This window comes from Staurois parvus, unplaced genomic scaffold (assembly GCF_062004578.1).
Source record: "Staurois parvus isolate SC_StPar_1 unplaced genomic scaffold, SC_StPar_1.0 ptg001227l, whole genome shotgun sequence".
In the NCBI taxonomy this organism is placed as follows: Eukaryota; Metazoa; Chordata; class Amphibia; order Anura; family Ranidae; genus Staurois; species Staurois parvus.
In genome coordinates this window covers 444,695-466,431 of record NW_028319023.1, presented here as the reverse complement: position 1 = coordinate 466,431, position 21,737 = coordinate 444,695, and the positions used below count along the sequence as shown (strand labels likewise).

The following is a 21,737-nucleotide window of genomic DNA, read 5'->3' as shown; positions in this document are numbered from 1 at the left end:
GGCTGTTGAAATAAATATTTGACCTGGAGCAGATACATAAAAATAGAATAACAAAAGAGATAAGACAGAAGATAATAAAAAAGAAAGAAGAACTAGAGATACTGATGGAAGAGGAGAGAAGAGTTTTTATTAAAGTGGCAAGTGAGAGGTATAGATGGGGAGATAGACCAGGAAAATTTTTAATGAGAGCTTTGAGGAAAAAGAAAAACAGGAATTATATAGAAAAAATAAGAAACCCCAAGGGAGAAATGGTTCATTTTACCAAAGAGATCGCCAAGGTGTTTAAGGAATATTATAGCAAGCTGTATAATATTACTTCCCAGGATTCAATAAATAAAAGTGGGAATGTGAGTAAAGAAAAAAGAAGGAAATACTTAAAAAACGCTGGACTATCGAAGTTAAATGAAGAGCAATTGATGTCCCTCGATTTAGAAATTACACAGGAGGAAATAAAAGTAGCATTAAAAAGTTCAATGACGGGGAAAAGTCCAGGCCCAGATGGTAATACTGCGAGGTACTATAAAAAATATAGTGATTTGTTGATACAGAAATTGAAGAAATATATGAACGCTCTAGGTGGAGAGATGGAGATGAGGCGAGAATCTTTACAGGCCCATGTGGTACTTATTCAAAAGGAGGGGAAGGATGCGTCTCAGTGCTCTAGCTATAGACCAATCTCACTGTTGAACATAGACACTAAGTTATATGCAAAGGTTTTGTCAAATAGACTGAAAGATTTAATGCCAGAATGGATCCAGGGGGACCAGGTGGGATTTGTAACGGGGAGGGAGGGTAGAGACAATGGGTTGAGAACTCTGTTGCTTATCCAAAAAGCCAGGAAGGGGAAAACTCCGGCGGTGGTGCTTTCAATCGACGCTGAGAAAGCATTCGATAGAGTGGATTGGAGTTTTATGATAGACACTCTGGAGACTCTAGGATTGGGAGTTAGAATGAGAGAGTGGATAGGAAAGCTGTATAGAAAGCCCTCCGCGGTTATATTGGTTAATGGAGAGAGGTCGGAACCTATCGGGATGTCAAATGGAAAAAGACCGGGATGCCCACTGTCCCCATTGTTGTATGTATTATCATTGGAACCCTTGCTGGCAACAATTAGGAATAATATGGATATAAAAGGAATAGAGATAGGAGGAATAGAACATAAAGTGGCTGCCTTTGCGGACGATCTGTTGTTCTATGTGGGAAATCCTAGGATAACACTTCCAAATTTAATGAAGAGCTTAAAGGATTATGGGGAGTTATCAAATTTGAAAAAAACTGAGATCTTAAATGTAAATCTTCCAAATAGTGAAAAAGAAAAGATATAAAAAGAATTCCCTTTTATATGGAAAGATAGAGAGATAAAATATCTAGGGGTTAAACTCACTGCTTCACATATGGATTTGTATAAGATAAATTATATCTTACTTTTAAATGAGATTAAGGAGGAACTAAAGAAATTAGGAGGAGGTAACCCGTCTTGGATAGGGCGCATAAATCTGATAAAAATGGTAATCGTACCTAAAATCCTATATAAATTCCAGATGATCCCAATTAGGCTTCCGGAGGTTTTTTTTTTAAGGTAATTAAGAAGATGTTAACAAGATATATATGGAAAAATAAAAAACCCAGAATATCTTATGACTTGTTGAGTAGAAATAAAGAGAAGGGAGGATTGGGAATGCCAGATATCAAGAGGTATTATAGAGCAGCAGTTCTTGCAAGAATTTATGACTGGACACACAATCCAGAGGGGAAAAGGTGGGTTAAAATTGAAAATGAACTAAGCGGAGTTAACTTGAGTAGAGTAGTGTGGGTGCAGCACAATATAGAGGATTAAAAGATCCCACGAGTGTTTATACATTAAAAGTTTTAAGGGTTTGGGATAAATTGCACAAGCTTATGAAGTGAGATTTTAACTCACAATTAATGTCACTGAGGAACACGGAGTATTTTCCCCCAGGGAGGGAGGAGAGCACAGGAAAATGGTTTAAAAAGGAGGATATTCAGCTGAGAGATACTATGGAAGGGCAGGAACTGAGAACTCTTAAGGACTTGAAAAAGGATAAAAGGGAACTATTTATTAACCACTTCCTGTCCGGACACTTTTACCCCCTTCCTGTCCAGGGCAATTTTCAGCTTTCATCGCTATCACACTTTAAATGACAATTGCGCGGTCATGCAACACTGTACCCAAAGGAATTTTTTACCATTTTTTTGAGACAGATAAAGCTTTATTTTGGTGGTATTTATTCACTGCTGGGATTTTTATTTTTTTTTTGCTTTGTAAATGGAAAATTCCCAAAATTTTTAAAAAAGTGTTTTTTTTTTTATAAAATTTGCAAATAAATAATATTCCATCATAAATCTTGGCCAAAATTTATTCTGTTATCTTTTTAGTAAAAAAAAAAAAAATCCAAATTAGTTTATAACCAAAAATTATAATTTTTAAACATTTTTTTTTACATTTTTATTTCATTTTTTCATATTATTTTTTATTTTTATTTTTGTTTTTTACATACTGTCACCCTAGCAGTACAGTGTCACCATGGTGACACTGTACTACTTGTGGGGGGTGATGAAGATTTTTTTTTTTTTTTTACACTGATTGCTTGTACACCCATATAGGATGTAAAAGCAATCATTTCTCTTTCTCTCTGTCTGCATTCTTGCACTCATTGAGAAGTACTGAGTGAGCTGTGATTGGTCACAGCTTGTCACATGGTACAAGGCTGTTGTGAATAGCCTTGTACCATGTGACCTCTGTGATCATTCACAGATTTCACACGTAGTAAGCAATGATGTCACAAGTGACATCTTGCTTACTACTTTGCATGCGATCACTGATTGGCCAATCAGTGATCACATGATCGGGACCTCATACAGAGGTCCCGTCCGACGATCGGTGTTTCACTGTGTCCAGAGGACACAGCGGGCACCGGATCGCGGTGCTGCATGCTCCCAGGGAGCGCGCACAAGCAGGGTGCGGGGAGGCCGTTTATAAACGGCCACCCGACCCTGCAGTGCCACCGTCCGGCCGTTTATATGCAACGGCCAGTCGGGAAGTGGTTAAGATAGATGAGTGGAGATATCACCAATTGAAACACTTTGTTGGGAGTCTTCCGATACCTTTGAGACTGAGAAAGGATTGGAATATGTTTGAGAAGCTGTTGGAATCACGTGGAGATGGGAAACGGGCACGGCAAGAGTTTATAGGATTCTCACTGAGTTAGACACACACACAAAGCCAATGTACATAACAAAATGGGAAAGGGATTTGGTAATAGGGATAGATGAAGATAAACAGAGGAAAATATATAGATTAACACACGAGAACGTAAGCATGAGAGAGGTGGAGATAAACTATAAGTGTTTAACAAGATGGCACATTTTACCGAACATAGAATATAAGATGAGTGGGGAGAATACACCAGAGTGTTGGCGGGGGTGTGGAAAGGTAGGTACTTTATATCACATATGGTGGGAGTGCCCAAAGATTCAAGGTTTTTGGGAGACAATGGTTCGCTTAATTGGGATAATCTCTGGGATAAAGATAGGATTGGGAAAATGGGAGGATTTTGTGTCCAAGGTGAAATATATGAAGCAGTAGAGTGGGATATGTGAAAATATGTAAGAAAAAATGTAATGGAGAAATACAGAGTGGGTGGGGGTATTAGATAGGTGGTGGGGGGGGGGGGGCAATGGGAATAAAGATAGAAAGGGATATAAATGATGGTTTTGTATGTTATATGAGAGTAATGATGGAATGTTGTATTTTGTATGGAAAATTAATAAATATTTAAATTAAAAAAAAAAAAAAAAGACGGGAGATAGAGAGATACAAAGTAACATTGTTTATAAACATCGATCAGATGAGAGATGGAGAGATACAAAGTAACATTGTTTATAAACATCGATCAGACGGAGATAGAGAGATACAAAGTAACATTGTTTATAAACATCGATCAGACGGGAGATAGAGAGATACAAAGTAACATTGTTTATAAACATCAATCAGACGGGAGATAGAGAGATACAAAGTAACATTGTTTATAAACATCGATCAGATGGGAGATGGAGAGATACAAAGTAACATTGTTTATAAACATCGATCAGACGGAGATAGAGAGATACAAAGTAACACTGTTTATAAACATCGATCAGATGGGAGATGGAGAGATACAAAGTAACATTGTTTATAAACATCAATCAGACGGGAGATAGAGAGTTACAAAGTAACATTGTTTATAAACATCGATCAGATGGGAGAGAGAGAGATACAAAGTAACATTGTTTATAAACATGGATCAGACCGGAGATAGAGAGATACAAAGTAACATTGTTTATAAACATCGATCAGACGGGAGATAGAGAGATACAAAGTAACATTGTTTATAAACATCGATCAGACGGGAGATGGAGAGATACAAAGTAACATTGTTTATAAACATGGATCAGATGGGAGATAGAGAGATACAAAGTAACACTGTTTATAAACATCGATCAGACGAGAGATGGAGAGATACAAAGTAACATTGTTTATAAACATCGATCAGACGGAGATGGAGATATACAAGGTAACATTGTTTATAAACATCGATCAGACGGGAGATAGAGATACAAAGTAACATTGTTTATAAACATCGATCTAGACGGGAGATAGAGATACAAAGTAACATTGTTTATAAACATCGATCAGACGGGAGATGGAGAGATACAAAGTAACATTGTTAATAAACATCGATCAGACGGAGATAGAGAGATACAAAGTAACACTGTTTATAAACATTGATCAGACGGGAGATAGAGATACAAAGTAACATTGTTTATAAACATCAATCAGACGGGAGATGGAGATACAAAGTAACATTGTTTATAAACATCAATCAGACGGGAGATGGAGATACAAAGTAACATTGTTTATAAACATCAATCAGACGGGAGATGGAGATACAAAGTAACATTGTTTATAAACATCGATCAGACGGAGATAGAGAGATACAAAGTAACATTGTTTATAAACATCAATCAGACGGGAGATGGAGATACAAAGTAACATTGTTTATAAACATCGATCAGACGGAGATAGAGAGATACAAAGTAACATTGTTTATAAACATGGATCAGACCGGAGATAGAGAGAAACAAAGTAAGTAAGTTAGTTTCCTGATGATTTTTTTTTCTATTTTTATTAATAAATAATAAAAATGTTTTTGTTTTTATTTTGCTTGCTAGGATTTTAGATTAAAAAAAAGCACAAAAATGCAAAAATATAAATAAATAATTTGTAAATAATTTTGCAATGCTTTGTTGCATAGTTTTAGTTCCATTTCAATGAGACAAATTAGACAAAAAAAGAATATAAATAGAAAAAATAGAAAAATAGAATTTTTGGTTCTATTAAATTTTTTTCTATTTTTAGGATTTCATAAAAAATAATAAAATTTTTACTTTCTTCAGGCTGAAGGTGCGGCTGATGATGGCGGCAGTCTGGGTGATTTTCTGGACAGACACTGTGATGTCACCGTAGGTCTCGCTCTGCTCCGGCCAGTAGCACTCACATTTGACCTGAGGGGATTCAACATTTAAAACTGAAATGAGTTGGGACGTTTATAAACAAATCTGAACTGCAGACATAAAAGACACAAACCAATGCAGTGCTGTAATCATGAACACGTCATTCCGTGTGTTTTATAAATACAAGCAGTGTCAGTACTGGAATGTCACCTGGTATCAGCTTTTGCACTCACTGGACAACAGCAGATCAGACTTTGGGTTTGAGAAGCAGCACCAGAGGCCAATCAGCTCATGTATTGACAATGAGCATGCTGATAGGATGTGAGAACAGAGTAAAAGAGAGCGGAGCTCATCCAAGTGCTGCTTCACATTTCATTATCCAGTCAGGGGCTGGGGGTGGATCCATGATGGCTTGGGCTGGATCCATGATGACTTGGGCTCAGAGGAAATGGGTTGTCTGATGCTATCCATGATTAAAATCTCATCAGACTGAGGACATCTAGTGGCAGAAGAGTACTTCAGGGGACAGATGCAGGTTACTGGTACTGCTTTAAGTACTGTGTACTGCACCACTTTTACAAAATAGGACTCTGAGCAGAAACGGAGAGTCTACAAGCAGGAAGAGTTACACCATCTGGACAACATCACATCCACCTTTACTGTCCAGCATCTTTCCAGTCTATAATCTCTCCCTCATTGTCCACCCTTCCATACCCACAGTTCACCCTTCCGTACTCATCACAGTTCACCCTTCCATACCCACAGACCACCCTTCCATACCCACCGTCCACCCTTCCGTACCCACCGTCCACCCTTCCGTACTCATCACAGTCCACCCTTCCGTACCCACCGTCCACCCTTCCGTACCCACCGTCCACCCTTCCGTACTCATCACAGTCCACCCTTCCGTACTCATCACAGTCCACCCTTCCGTACTCATCACAGTCCACCCTTCCGTACTCATCACAGTCCATCCTTCCATACTCATCACAGTCCACCTTTCCGTACTCATCACAGTCCACCCTTCCGTACTCATCACAGTCCACCCTTCCGTACCCAGAGTTCACCCTTCTGTACTCATCACAGTCCACCCTTCTGTACTCATCACAGTCCACCTTTCCGTACTCATCACAGTCCACCCTTCCGTACCCAGAGTTCACCCTTCTGTACTCATCACAGTCCACCCTTCCGTACTCATCACAGTTTACCCTTCCGTACTCATCACAGTCCACCCTTCCGTACTCATCACAGTCCACCCTTTCGTACTCATCACAGTCCACCCTTCCGTACTCATTACAGTCCACCCTTCCGTACTCATCCCAGTCCACCCTTCCGTACTCATCACAGTCCACCCTTCCGTACTCATCACAGTCCACCCTTCCGTACTCATCACAGTCCACCCTTCCGTACTCATTACAGTCCACCCTTTCGTACTCATCACAGTCCACCCTTCCGTACTCATTACAGTCCACCCTTCCGTACTCATCCCAGTCCACCCTTCCGTACTCATCACAGTCCACCCTTCCGTACTCATCACAGTCCACCCTTCCGTACCCAGAGTTCACCCCTCCGTACTCATCACAGTCCACCCTTCCGTACTCATCACAGTCCACCATTCCGTACTCATCACAGTCCACCCTTCCGTACCCAGAGTTCACCCTTCCGTACTCATCACAGTCCACCCTTCCGTATTCATCACAGTCCACCCTTCTGTACTCATCACAGTCCACCCTTCCGTACTCATCACAGTCCACCCTTCCGTACCCACAGTCCACCCTTCCGTACTCATCACAGTCCACCCTTCCGTACTCATCACAGTCAACCCTTCCGTACTCATCACAGTCTACCCTTCCATACCCAGAGTTCACCCCTCCGTACTCATCACAGTCCACCCTTCCGTACTCATCACAGTCCACCCTTCCGTACTCATCACAGTCCACCCTTCCGTACCCAGAGTTCACCCTTCTGTACTCATCACAGTCCAGCCTTCCATATTCATCACAGTCCACCCTTCCGTACTCATCACAGTCCACCCTTCCGTACTCATCACAGTCCACCCTTCCATACTCATCACAGTCCACCCTTCCGTACTCATCACAGTCCACCCTTCCGTACTCATCACAGTCCACCCTTCCGTACTCATCACAGTCAACCCTTCCATACTCATCACAGTCCACCCTTCCATACCCAGAGTTCACCCCTCCGTACTCATCACAGTCCACCCTTCCGTACTCATCACAGTCCACCCTTCCGTACTCATCACAGTCCACCCTTCCGTACTCATCACAGTCCACCCTTCCGTACCCACAGTCCACCCTTCCGTACTCATCACAGTCCACCCTTCCGTACTCATCACAGTCCACCCTTCCGTACTCATCACAGTCCACCCTTCCGTACTCATCACAGTCCACCCTTCCGTACTCATCACAGTCCACCCTTCCGTACTCATCACAGTCCACCCTTCCATACTCATCACAGTCCACCCTTCCGTACTCATCACAGTCCACCTTTCCGTACTCATCACAGTCCACCCTTCCGTACACATCACAGTCCACCTTTCCGTACTCATCACAGTCCACCCTTCTGTACTCATCACAGTCCACCCTTCCGTACTCATCACAGTCCACCCTTCCATACTCACAATCCACCCTTCCATACTTATCACAGTCCACCCTTCCGTACCCACAGTTCACCCTTCCATACTCATCACAGTTCACCCTTCCGTACCCACAGTTCACCCTTCCATACTCATCACAGTCCACCCTTCCGTACTCATCACAGTCCACCCTTCCGTACTCATCACAGTCCACCCTTCCGTACTCATCACAGTCCACAATTCCGTACTCATCACAGTCCACCCTTCCGTACCCATCACAGTCCACCCTTCCGTACCCATCACAGTTCACCCTTCCGTACTCATCCCAATCCACCCTTCCGTACTCATCACAGTGCACCCTTCCGTACTCATCACAGTCCACCCTTCCGTACTCATCACAGTCCACCCTTCCATACTCATCACAGTCCACCCTTCCGTACTCATCACAGTCCACCTTTCCGTACTCATCACAGTCCACCCTTCCGTACACATCACAGTCCACCCTTCCGTACTCATCACAGTCCACCCTTCCGTACTCATCACAGTCCACCCTTCCGTACTCATCATAGTCCACCCTTCCATACTCACAATCCACCCTTCCATACTTATCACAGTCCACCCTTCCGTACCCACAGTTCACCCTTCCATACTCATCACAGTTCACCCTTCCGTACCCACAGTTCACCCTTCCATACTCATCACAGTCCACCCTTCCGTACTCATCACAGTCCACCCTTCCGTACTCTTCACAGTCCACCCTTCCGTACTCTTCACAGTCCACCCTTCCGTACTCTTCACAGTCCACCCTTCCGTACTCATCACAGTCCACCCTTCCGTACTCATCACAGTCCACCCTTCCGTACTCATTACAGTCCACACTTCCGTACTCATCCCAGTCCACCCTTCCGTACTCATCACAGTCCACCCTTCCGTACTCATCACAGTTCACCCTTCCGTACTCATCACAGTCCACCCTTCCGTACTCATCTCAGTCCACCCTTCCGTACTCATCACAGTCCACCCTTTCGTACTCATCACAGTCCACCCTTCCGTACTCATTACAGTCCACCCTTCCGTACTCATCCCAGTCCACCCTTCCGTACTCATCACAGTCCACCCTTCCGTACTCATCACAGTCCACCCTTCCGTACCCAGAGTTCACCCCTCCGTACTCATCACAGTCCACCCTTCCGTACTCATCACAGTCCACCCTTCCGTACTCATCATAGTCCACCTTTCCGTACCCAGAGTTCACCCTTCCGTACTCATCACAGTCCAACCTTCCGTACTCATCACAGTCCACCCTTCCGTACCCAGAGTTCACCCTTCCGTACTCATCACAGTCCACCCTTCCGTATTCATCACAGTCCACCCTTCTGTACTCATCACAGTCCACCCTTCCGTACTCATCACAGTCCACCCTTCCGTACCCACAGTCCACCCTTCCGTACTCATCACAGTCCACCCTTCCGTACTCATCACAGTCCACCCTTCCGTACTCATCACAGTCCACCCTTCCGTACTCATCACAGTCCACCCTTCCGTACTCATCACAGTCAACCCTTCCGTACTCATCACAGTCAACCCTTCCGTACTCATCACAGTCCACCCTTCCATACCCAGAGTTCACCCCTCCGTACTCATCACAGTCCACCCTTCCGTACTCATCACAGTCCACCCTTCCGTACTCATCACAGTCCACCCTTCCGTACCCAGAGTTCACCCTTCTGTACTCATCACAGTCCACCCTTCCGTACTCATCACAGTCCACCTTTCCGTACTCATCACAGTCCACCCTTCCGTACCCAGAGTTCACCCTTCTGTACTCATCACAGTCCACCCTTCCGTACTCATCACAGTTTACCCTTCCGTACCCAGAGTTCACCCCTCCGTACTCATCACAGTCCACCCTTCCGTACACATCACAGTCCACCCTTCCGTACTCATCACAGTCCACCCTTCCGTACTCATCACAGTCCACCCTTCCGTACTCATCACAGTCCACCCTTCCGTACACATCACAGTCCACCCTTCCGTACACATCACAGTCCACCCTTCCGTACTCATCACAGTCAACCCTTCCGTACTCATCACAGTCCACCCTTCCGTACACATCACAGTCCACCCTTCCGTACTCATCACAGTCAACCCTTCCGTACTCATCACAGTCCACCCTTCCATACCCAGAGTTCACCCCTCCGTACTCATCCCAGTCCACCCTTCCGTACTCATCACAGTCCACCCTTCCGTACCCAGAGTTCACCCCTCCGTACTCATCCCAGTCCACCCTTCCGTACTCATCACAGTCCACCCTTCCGTACCCAGAGTTCACCCTTCTGTACTCATCACAGTCCACCCTTCCGTACTCATCACAGTTTACCCTTCCGTACTCATCACAGTCCACCCTTCCGTACTCATCACAGTCCACCCTTTCGTACTCATCACAGTCCACCCTTCCGTACTCATTACAGTCCACCCTTCCGTACTCATCCCAGTCCACCCTTCCGTACTCATCACAGTCCACCCTTCCGTACTCATCACAGTCCACCCTTCCGTACTCATCACAGTCCACCCTTCCGTACTCATCACAGTCCACCCTTCCGTACTCATTACAGTCCACCCTTTCGTACTCATCACAGTCCACCCTTCCGTACTCATTACAGTCCACCCTTCCGTACTCATCCCAGTCCACCCTTCCGTACTCATCACAGTCCACCCTTCCGTACTCATCACAGTCCACCCTTCCGTACCCAGAGTTCACCCCTCCGTACTCATCACAGTCCACCCTTCCGTACTCATCACAGTCCACCATTCCGTACTCATCACAGTCCACCCTTCCGTACCCAGAGTTCACCCTTCCGTACTCATCACAGTCCACCCTTCCGTATTCATCACAGTCCACCCTTCTGTACTCATCACAGTCCACCCTTCCGTACTCATCACAGTCCACCCTTCCGTACCCACAGTCCACCCTTCCGTACTCATCACAGTCCACCCTTCCGTACTCATCACAGTCAACCCTTCCGTACTCATCACAGTCTACCCTTCCATACCCAGAGTTCACCCCTCCGTACTCATCACAGTCCACCCTTCCGTACTCATCACAGTCCACCCTTCCGTACTCATCACAGTCCACCCTTCCGTACCCAGAGTTCACCCTTCTGTACTCATCACAGTCCAGCCTTCCATATTCATCACAGTCCACCCTTCCGTACTCATCACAGTCCACCCTTCCGTACTCATCACAGTCCACCCTTCCATACTCATCACAGTCCACCCTTCCGTACTCATCACAGTCCACCCTTCCGTACTCATCACAGTCCACCCTTCCGTACTCATCACAGTCAACCCTTCCATACTCATCACAGTCCACCCTTCCATACCCAGAGTTCACCCCTCCGTACTCATCACAGTCCACCCTTCCGTACTCATCACAGTCCACCCTTCCGTACTCATCACAGTCCACCCTTCCGTACCCAGAGTTCACCCTTCCGTACTCATCACAGTCCAGCCTTCCGTATTCATCACAGTCCACCCTTCCGTACTCATCACAGTCCACCCTTCCGTACTCATCACAGTCCACCCTTCCGTACCCACAGTCCACCCTTCCGTACTCATCACAGTCCACCCTTCCGTACTCATCACAGTCCACCCTTCCGTACTCATCACAGTCCACCCTTCCGTACTCATCACAGTCCACCCTTCCGTACTCATCACAGTCCACCCTTCCGTACTCATCACAGTCCACCCTTCCATACTCATCACAGTCCACCCTTCCGTACTCATCACAGTCCACCTTTCCGTACTCATCACAGTCCACCCTTCCGTACACATCACAGTCCACCTTTCCGTACTCATCACAGTCCACCCTTCTGTACTCATCACAGTCCACCCTTCCGTACTCATCACAGTCCACCCTTCCATACTCACAATCCACCCTTCCATACTTATCACAGTCCACCCTTCCGTACCCACAGTTCACCCTTCCATACTCATCACAGTTCACCCTTCCGTACCCACAGTTCACCCTTCCATACTCATCACAGTCCACCCTTCCGTACTCATCACAGTCCACCCTTCCGTACTCATCACAGTCCACCCTTCCGTACTCATCACAGTCCACAATTCCGTACTCATCACAGTCCACCCTTCCGTACCCATCACAGTCCACCCTTCCGTACCCATCACAGTTCACCCTTCCGTACTCATCCCAATCCACCCTTCCGTACTCATCACAGTCCACCCTTCCGTACTCATCACAGTCCACCCTTCCGTACTCATCACAGTCCACCCTTCCATACTCATCACAGTCCACCCTTCCGTACTCATCACAGTCCACCTTTCCGTACTCATCACAGTCCACCCTTCCGTACACATCACAGTCCACCCTTCCGTACTCATCACAGTCCACCCTTCCGTACTCATCACAGTCCACCCTTCCGTACTCATCATAGTCCACCCTTCCATACTCACAATCCACCCTTCCATACTTATCACAGTCCACCCTTCCGTACCCACAGTTCACCCTTCCATACTCATCACAGTTCACCCTTCCGTACCCACAGTTCACCCTTCCATACTCATCACAGTCCACCCTTCCGTACTCATCACAGTCCACCCTTCCGTACTCTTCACAGTCCACCCTTCCGTACTCTTCACAGTCCACCCTTCCGTACTCATCACAGTCCACCCTTCCGTACTCATCACAGTCCACCCTTCCGTACTCATTACAGTCCACACTTCCGTACTCATCCCAGTCCACCCTTCCGTACTCATCACAGTCCACCCTTCCGTACTCATCACAGTTCACCCTTCCGTACTCATCACAGTCCACCCTTCCGTACTCATCTCAGTCCACCCTTCCGTACTCATCACAGTCCACCCTTTCGTACTCATCACAGTCCACCCTTCCGTACTCATTACAGTCCACCCTTCCGTACTCATCCCAGTCCACCCTTCCGTACTCATCACAGTCCACCCTTCCGTACTCATCACAGTCCACCCTTCCGTACCCAGAGTTCACCCCTCCGTACTCATCACAGTCCACCCTTCCGTACTCATCACAGTCCACCCTTCCGTACTCATCATAGTCCACCTTTCCGTACCCAGAGTTCACCCTTCCGTACTCATCACAGTCCAACCTTCCGTACTCATCACAGTCCACCCTTCCGTACCCAGAGTTCACCCTTCCGTACTCATCACAGTCCACCCTTCCGTATTCATCACAGTCCACCCTTCTGTACTCATCACAGTCCACCCTTCCGTACTCATCACAGTCCACCCTTCCGTACCCACAGTCCACCCTTCCGTACTCATCACAGTCCACCCTTCCGTACTCATCACAGTCAACCCTTCCGTACTCATCACAGTCAACCCTTCCGTACTCATCACAGTCCACCCTTCCATACCCAGAGTTCACCCCTCCGTACTCATCACAGTCCACCCTTCCGTACTCATCACAGTCCACCCTTCCGTACTCATCACAGTCCACCCTTCCGTACCCAGAGTTCACCCTTCTGTACTCATCACAGTCCACCCTTCCGTACTCATCACAGTCCACCTTTCCGTACTCATCACAGTCCACCCTTCCGTACCCAGAGTTCACCCTTCTGTACTCATCACAGTCCACCCTTCCGTACTCATCACAGTTTACCCTTCCGTACCCAGAGTTCACCCCTCCGTACTCATCACAGTCCACCCTTCCGTACACATCACAGTCCACCCTTCCGTACTCATCACAGTCCACCCTTCCGTACTCATCACAGTCCACCCTTCCGTACTCATCACAGTCCACCCTTCCGTACACATCACAGTCCACCCTTCCGTACACATCACAGTCCACCCTTCCGTACTCATCACAGTCAACCCTTCCGTACTCATCACAGTCCACCCTTCCGTACACATCACAGTCCACCCTTCCGTACTCATCACAGTCAACCCTTCCGTACTCATCACAGTCCACCCTTCCATACCCAGAGTTCACCCCTCCGTACTCATCCCAGTCCACCCTTCCGTACTCATCACAGTCCACCCTTCCGTACCCAGAGTTCACCCTTCCGTACTCATCACAGTCCAGCCTTCCGTATTCATCACAGTCCACCCTTCCATACTCATCACAGTCCACCCTTCCGTACTCATCACAGTCCACCCTTCCGTACTCATCACAGTCCACCCTTCCGTACTCATCACAGTCCACCCTTCCGTACTCATCACAGTCCACCCTTCCGTACTCATCACAGTCCACCCTTCCGTACTCATCACAGTCCACCCTTCCGTACTCATCACAGTCCACCCTTCCATACTCATCACAGTCCACCCTTCCGTACTCATCACAGTCCACCCTTCCGTACTCATCACAGTCCACCCTTTCGTACTCATCACAGTCCACCCTTCCTTACTCATTACAGTCCACCCTTCCGTACTCATCCCAGTCCACCCTTCTGTACTCATCACAGTCCACCCTTCCGTACTCATCACAGTCCACCCTTCCGTATTCATCACAGTCCACCCTTCCGTACCCAGAGTTCACCCCTCCGTACTCATCACAGTCCACCCTTCCGTACTCATCACAGTCCACCCTTCCGTACTCATCATAGTCCACCTTTCCGTACCCAGAGTTCACCCTTCCGTACTCATCACAGTCCACCCTTCCGTACTCATCACAGTCCACCCTTCCGTACCCAGAGTTCACCCTTCCGTACTCATCACAGTCCACCCTTCCGTATTCATCACAGTCCACCCTTCTGTACTCATCACAGTCCACCCTTCCGTACTCATCACAGTCCACCCTTCCGTACCCACAGTCCACCCTTCCGTACTCATCACAGTCCACCCTTCCGTACTCATCACAGTCCACCCTTCCGTACTCATCACAGTCCACCCTTCCGTACTCATCACAGTCCACCCTTCCGTACTCATCACAGTCAACCCTTCCGTACTCATCACAGTCCACCCTTCCATACCCAGAGTTCACCCCTCCGTACTCATCACAGTCCACCCTTCCTTACTCATCACAGTCCACCCTTCCGTACTCATCACAGTCCACCCTTCCGTACCCAGAGTTCACCCTTCCGTACTCATCACAGTCCAGCCTTCCGTATTCATCACAGTCCACCCTTCCGTACTCATCACAGTCCACCCTTCCGTACTCATCACAGTCCACCCTTCCGTACCCACAGTCCACCCTTCCGTACTCATCACAGTCCACCCTTCCGTACTCATCACAGTCCACCCTTCCGTTCTCATCACAGTCCACCCTTCCGTACTCATCACAGTCCACCCTTCCGTACTCATCACAGTCCACCCTTCCATACTTATCACAGTCCACCCTTCCGTACTCATCACAGTCCACCTTTCCGTACTCATCACAGTCCACCCTTCCGTACACATCACAGTCCACCCTTCCGTACTCATCACAGTCCACCCTTCCGTACTCATCACAGTCCACCCTTCCGTACTCATCACAGTCCACCCTTCCATACTCACAATCCACCCTTCCATACTTATCACAGTCCACCCTTCCGTACCCACAGTTCACCCTTCCATACTCATCACAGTTCACCCTTCCGTACCCACAGTTCACCCTTCCATACTCATCACAGTCCACCCTTCCGTACTCATCACAGTCCACCCTTCCGTACTCATCACAGTCCACCCTTCCGTACTCATCACAGTCCACCCTTCCGTACTCATTACAGTCCACCCTTCCGTACTCATCCCAGTCCACCCTTCCGTACTCATCACAGTCCACCCTTCCGTACTCATCACAGTCCACCCTTCCGTACTCATCATAGTCCACCTTTCCGTACCCAGAGTTCACCCTTCCGTACTCATCACAGTCCACCCTTCCGTACTCATCACAGTCCACCCTTCCGTACCCAGAGTTCACCCTTCCGTACTCATCACAGTCCACCCTTCCGTACTCATCACAGTCCACCCTTCCGTACTCATCACAGTCCACCCTTCCGTACTCATCACAGTCCACCCTTCCGTACTCATCACAGTCCACCCTTCCATACCCAGAGTTCACCCCTCCGTACTCACCACAGTCCACCCTTCCGTACTCATCACAGTCCACCCTTCCGTACTCATCACAGTCCACCCTTCCGTACTCAGAGTTCACCCTTCCGTACTCATCACAGTCCAGCCTTCCGTATTCATCACAGTCCACCCTTCCGTACTCATCACAGTCCACCCTTCCGTACTCATCACAGTCCACCTTTCCGTACTCATCACAGTCCACCCTTCCGTACTCATCACAGTCCACCCTTCCGTACTCATCACAGTCAACCCTTCCGTACTCATCACAGTCCACCCTTCCATACCCAGAGTTCACCCCTCCGTACTCATCACAGTCCACCCTTCCGTACTCATCACAGTCCACCCTTCCGTACTCATCACAGTCCAGCCTTCCGTACCCAGAGTTCACCCTTCCGTACTCATCACAGTCCAGCCTTCCGTATTCATCACAGTCCACCCTTCCGTACTCATCACAGTCCACCCTTCCGTACCCACAGTCCACCCTTCCGTACTCATCACAGTCCACCCTTCCGTACTCATCACAGTCCACCCTTCCATACTCATCACAGTCCACCCTTCCGTACTCATCACAGTCCACCTTTCCGTACTCATCACAGTCCACCCTTCCGTACACATCACAGTCCACCCTTCCGTACTCATCACAGTCCACCCTTCCGTGCTCATCACAGTCCACCCTTCCGTACTCATCACAGTCCACCCTTCCATACTCACAATCCACCCTTCCATACTTATCACAGTCCACCCTTCCGTACCCACAGTTCACCCTTCCATACTCATCACAGTTCACCCTTCCGTACCCACAGTTCACCCTTCCATACTCATCACAGTCCACCCTTCCATACTCATCACAGTCCACCCTTCCGTACTCATCACAGTCCACCCTTCCGTACTCATCACAGTCCACCCTTCCGTACTCATCACAGTCCACCCTTTCGTACCCATCACAGTCCACCCTTCCGTACCCATTACAGTTCACCCTTCCGTACTCATCACAGTCCAGCCTTCCGTATTCATCACAGTCCACCCTTCCGTACTCATCACAGTCCACCCTTCCGTACTCATCACAGTCCACCCTTCCGTACCCACAGTCCACCCTTCCGTACTCATCACAGTCCACCCTTCCGTACTCATCACAGTCCACCCTTCCGTTCTCATCACAGTCCACCCTTCCGTACTCATCACAGTCCACCCTTCCGTACTCATCACAGTCCACCCTTCCATACTTATCACAGTCCACCCTTCCGTACTCATCACAGTCCACCTTTCCGTACTCATCACAGTCCACCCTTCCGTACACATCACAGTCCACCCTTCCGTACTCATCACAGTCCACCCTTCCGTACTCATCACAGTCCACCCTTCCGTACTCATCACAGTCCACCCTTCCATACTCACAATCCTCCCTTCCATACTTATCACAGTCCACCCTTCCGTACCCACAGTTCACCCTTCCATACTCATCACAGTTCACCCTTCCGTACCCACAGTTCACCCTTCCATACTCATCACAGTCCACCCTTCCGTACTCATCACAGTCCACCCTTCCGTACTCATCACAGTCCACCCTTCCGTACTCATCACAGTCCACCCTTCCGTACTCATTACAGTCCACCCTTCCGTACTCATCCCAGTCCACCCTTCCGTACTCATCACAGTCCACCCTTCCGTACTCATCACAGTCCACCCTTCCGTACTCATCATAGTCCACCTTTCCGTACCCAGAGTTCACCCTTCCGTACTCATCACAGTCCACCCTTCCGTACTCATCACAGTCCACCCTTCCGTACCCAGAGTTCACCCTTCCGTACTCATCACAGTCCACCCTTCCGTACTCATCACAGTCCACCCTTCCGTACTCATCACAGTCCACCCTTCCGTACTCATCACAGTCCACCCTTCCGTACTCATCACAGTCCACCCTTCCATACCCAGAGTTCACCCCTCCGTACTCACCACAGTCCACCCTTCCGTACTCATCACAGTCCACCCTTCCGTACTCATCACAGTCCACCCTTCCGTACTCAGAGTTCACCCTTCCGTACTCATCACAGTCCAGCCTTCCGTATTCATCACAGTCCACCCTTCCGTACTCATCACAGTCCACCCTTCCGTACTCATCACAGTCCACCCTTCCGTACTCATCACAGTCCACCCTTCCGTACTCATCACAGTCCACCCTTCCGTACTCATCACAGTCAACCCTTCCGTACTCATCACAGTCCACCCTTCCATACCCAGAGTTCACCCCTCCGTACTCATCACAGTCCACCCTTCCGTACTCATCACAGTCCACCCTTCCGTACTCATCACAGTCCAGCCTTCCGTACCCAGAGTTCACCCTTCCGTACTCATCACAGTCCAGCCTTCCGTATTCATCACAGTCCACCCTTCCGTACTCATCACAGTCCACCCTTCCGTACCCACAGTCCACCCTTCCGTACTCATCACAGTCCACCCTTCCGTACTCATCACAGTCCACCCTTCCATACTCATCACAGTCCACCCTTCCGTACTCATCACAGTCCACCTTTCCGTACTCATCACAGTCCACCCTTCCGTACACATCACAGTCCACCCTTCCGTACTCATCACAGTCCACCCTTCCGTGCTCATCACAGTCCACCCTTCCGTACTCATCACAGTCCACCCTTCCATACTCACAATCCACCCTTCCATACTTATCACAGTCCACCCTTCCGTACCCACAGTTCACCCTTCCATACTCATTACAGTTCACCCTTCCGTACCCACAGTTCACCCTTCCATACTCATCACAGTCCACCCTTCCATACTCATCACAGTCCACCCTTCCGTACTCATCACAGTCCACCCTTCCGTACTCATCACAGTCCACCCTTCCGTACTCATCACAGTCCACCCTTTCGTACCCATCACAGTCCACCCTTCCGTACCCATTACAGTTCACCCTTCCGTACTCATCCCAATCCACCCTTCCGTACTCATCACAGTCCACCCTTCCGTACTCATCACAGTCCACCCTTCCGTACTCATCACAGTCCACCCTTCCATACTCATCACAGTCCACCCTTCCGTACTCATCACAGTCCACCTTTCCGTACTCATCACAGTCCACCCTTCCGTACACATCACAGTCCACCCTTCCGTACTCATCACAGTCCACCCTTCCGTACTCATCACAGTCCACCCTTCCGTACTCATCACAGTCCACCCTTCCATACTCACAATCCACCCTTCCATACTTATCACAGTCCACCCTTCCGTACCCACAGTTCACCCTTCCATACTCATCACAGTTCACCCTTCCGTACCCACAGTTCACCCTTCCATACTCATCACAGTCCACCCTTCCGTACTCATCACAGTCCACCCTTCCGTACTCATCACAGTCCACCCTTCCGTACTCATCACAGTCCACCCTTCCGTACTCATTACTGTCCACCCTTCCGTACTCATCCCAGTCCACCCTTCCGTACTCATCACAGTCCACCCTTCCGTACTCATCACAGTCCACCCTTCCGTACTCATCATAGTCCACCTTTCCGTACCCAGAGTTCACCCTTCCGTACTCATCACAGTTCACCCTTCCGTACTCATCACAGTCCACCCTTCCGTACTCATCACAGTCCACCCTTCCGTACTCATCACAGTCCACCCTTCCGTACTCATCACAGTCCACCCTTTCGTACTCATCACAGTCCACCCTTCCTTACTCATTACAGTCCACCCTTCCGTACTCATCCCAGTCCACCCTTCTGTACTCATCACAGTCCACCCTTCCGTACTCATCACAGTCCACCCTTCCGTATTCATCACAGTCCACCCTTCCGTACCCAGAGTTCACCCCTCCGTACTCATCACAGTCCACCCTTCCGTACTCATCACAGTCCACCCTTCCGTACTCATCATAGTCCACCTTTCCGTACCCAGAGTTCACCCTTCCGTACTCATCACAGTCCACCCTTCCGTACTCATCACAGTCCACCCTTCCGTACCCAGAGTTCACCCTTCCGTACTCATCACAGTCCACCCTTCCGTATTCATCACAGTCCACCCTTCTGTACTCATCACAGTCCACCCTTCCGTACTCATCACAGTCCACCCTTCCGTACCCACAGTCCACCCTTCCGTACTCATCACAGTCCACCCTTCCGTTCTCATCACAGTCCACCCTTCCGTACTCATCACAGTCCACCCTTCCGTACTCATCACAGTCCACCCTTCCGTACTCATCACAGTCAACCCTTCCGTACTCATCACAGTCCACCCTTCCATACCCAGAGTTCACCCCTCCGTACTCATCACAGTCCACCCTTCCTTACTCATCACAGTCCACCCTTCCGTACTCATCACAGTCCACCCTTCCGTACCCAGAGTTCACCCTTCCGTACTCATCACAGTCCAGCCTTCCGTATTCATCACAGTCCACCCTTCCGTACTCATCACAGTCCACCCTTCCGTACTCATCACAGTCCACCCTTCCGTACCCACAGTCCACCCTTCCGTACTCATCACAGTCCACCCTTCCGTACTCATCACAGTCCACCCTTCCGTTCTCATCACAGTCCACCCTTCCGTACTCATCACAGTCCACCCTTCCGTACTCATCACAGTCCACCCTTCCATACTTATCACAGTCCACCCTTCCATACTCATCACAGTCCACCTTTCCGTACTCATCACAGTCCACCCTTCCGTACACATCACAGTCCACCCTTCCGTACTCATCACAGTCCACCCTTCCGTACTCATCACAGTCCACCCTTCCGTACTCATCACAGTCCACCCTTCCATACTCACAATCCACCCTTCCATACTTATCACAGTCCACCCTTCCGTACCCACAGTTCACCCTTCCATACTCATCACAGTTCACCCTTCCGTACCCACAGTTCACCCTTCCATACTCATCACAGTCCACCCTTCCGTACTCATCACAGTCCACCCTTCCGTACTCATCACAGTCCACCCTTCCGTACTCATCCCAGTCCACCCTTCCGTACTCATCACAGTCCACCCTTCCGTACTCATCACAGTCCACCCTTCCGTACTCATCACAGTCCACCCTTCCGTACCCAGAGTTCACCCTTCCGTACTCATCACAGTCCACCCTTCCGTACTCATCACAGTCCACCCTTCCGTACTCATCACAGTCCACCCTTCCGTACTCATCACAGTCCACCCTTCCGTACTCATCACAGTCCACCCTTCCATACCCAGAGTTCACCCCTCCGTACTCACCACAGTCCACCCTTCCGTACTCATCACAGTCCACCCTTCCGTACTCATCACAGTCCACCCTTCCGTACTCAGAGTTCACCCTTCCGTACTCATCACAGTCCAGCCTTCCGTATTCATCACAGTCCACCCTTCCGTACTCATCACAGTCCACCCTTCCGTACTCATCACAGTCCACCCTTCCGTACTCATCACAGTCCACCCTTCCGTACTCATCACAGTCAACCCTTCCGTACTCATCACAGTCCACCCTTCCATACCCAGAGTTCACCCCTCCGTACTCATCACAGTCCACCCTTCCGTACTCATCACAGTCCACCCTTCCGTACTCATCACAGTCCAGCCTTCCGTACCCAGAGTTCACCCTTCC

General features: G+C 48.7%; 1 protein-coding gene across 1 annotated transcript in view; it reads right to left on the bottom strand.

The window, feature by feature from the left end:
- LOC149438005 (receptor-type tyrosine-protein phosphatase kappa-like) overlaps positions 1–21,737 on the bottom strand; it is a 197,632-nt gene that overhangs the window by 35,423 nt on the left and 140,472 nt on the right. Inside the window, exon 18 of the mRNA XM_089660339.1 lies at positions 5,450–5,565. Within this exon, the coding sequence (XP_089516465.1) occupies positions 5,450–5,565 (116 nt within the window). The remainder of the gene's footprint in view (positions 1–5,449; positions 5,566–21,737) is intronic.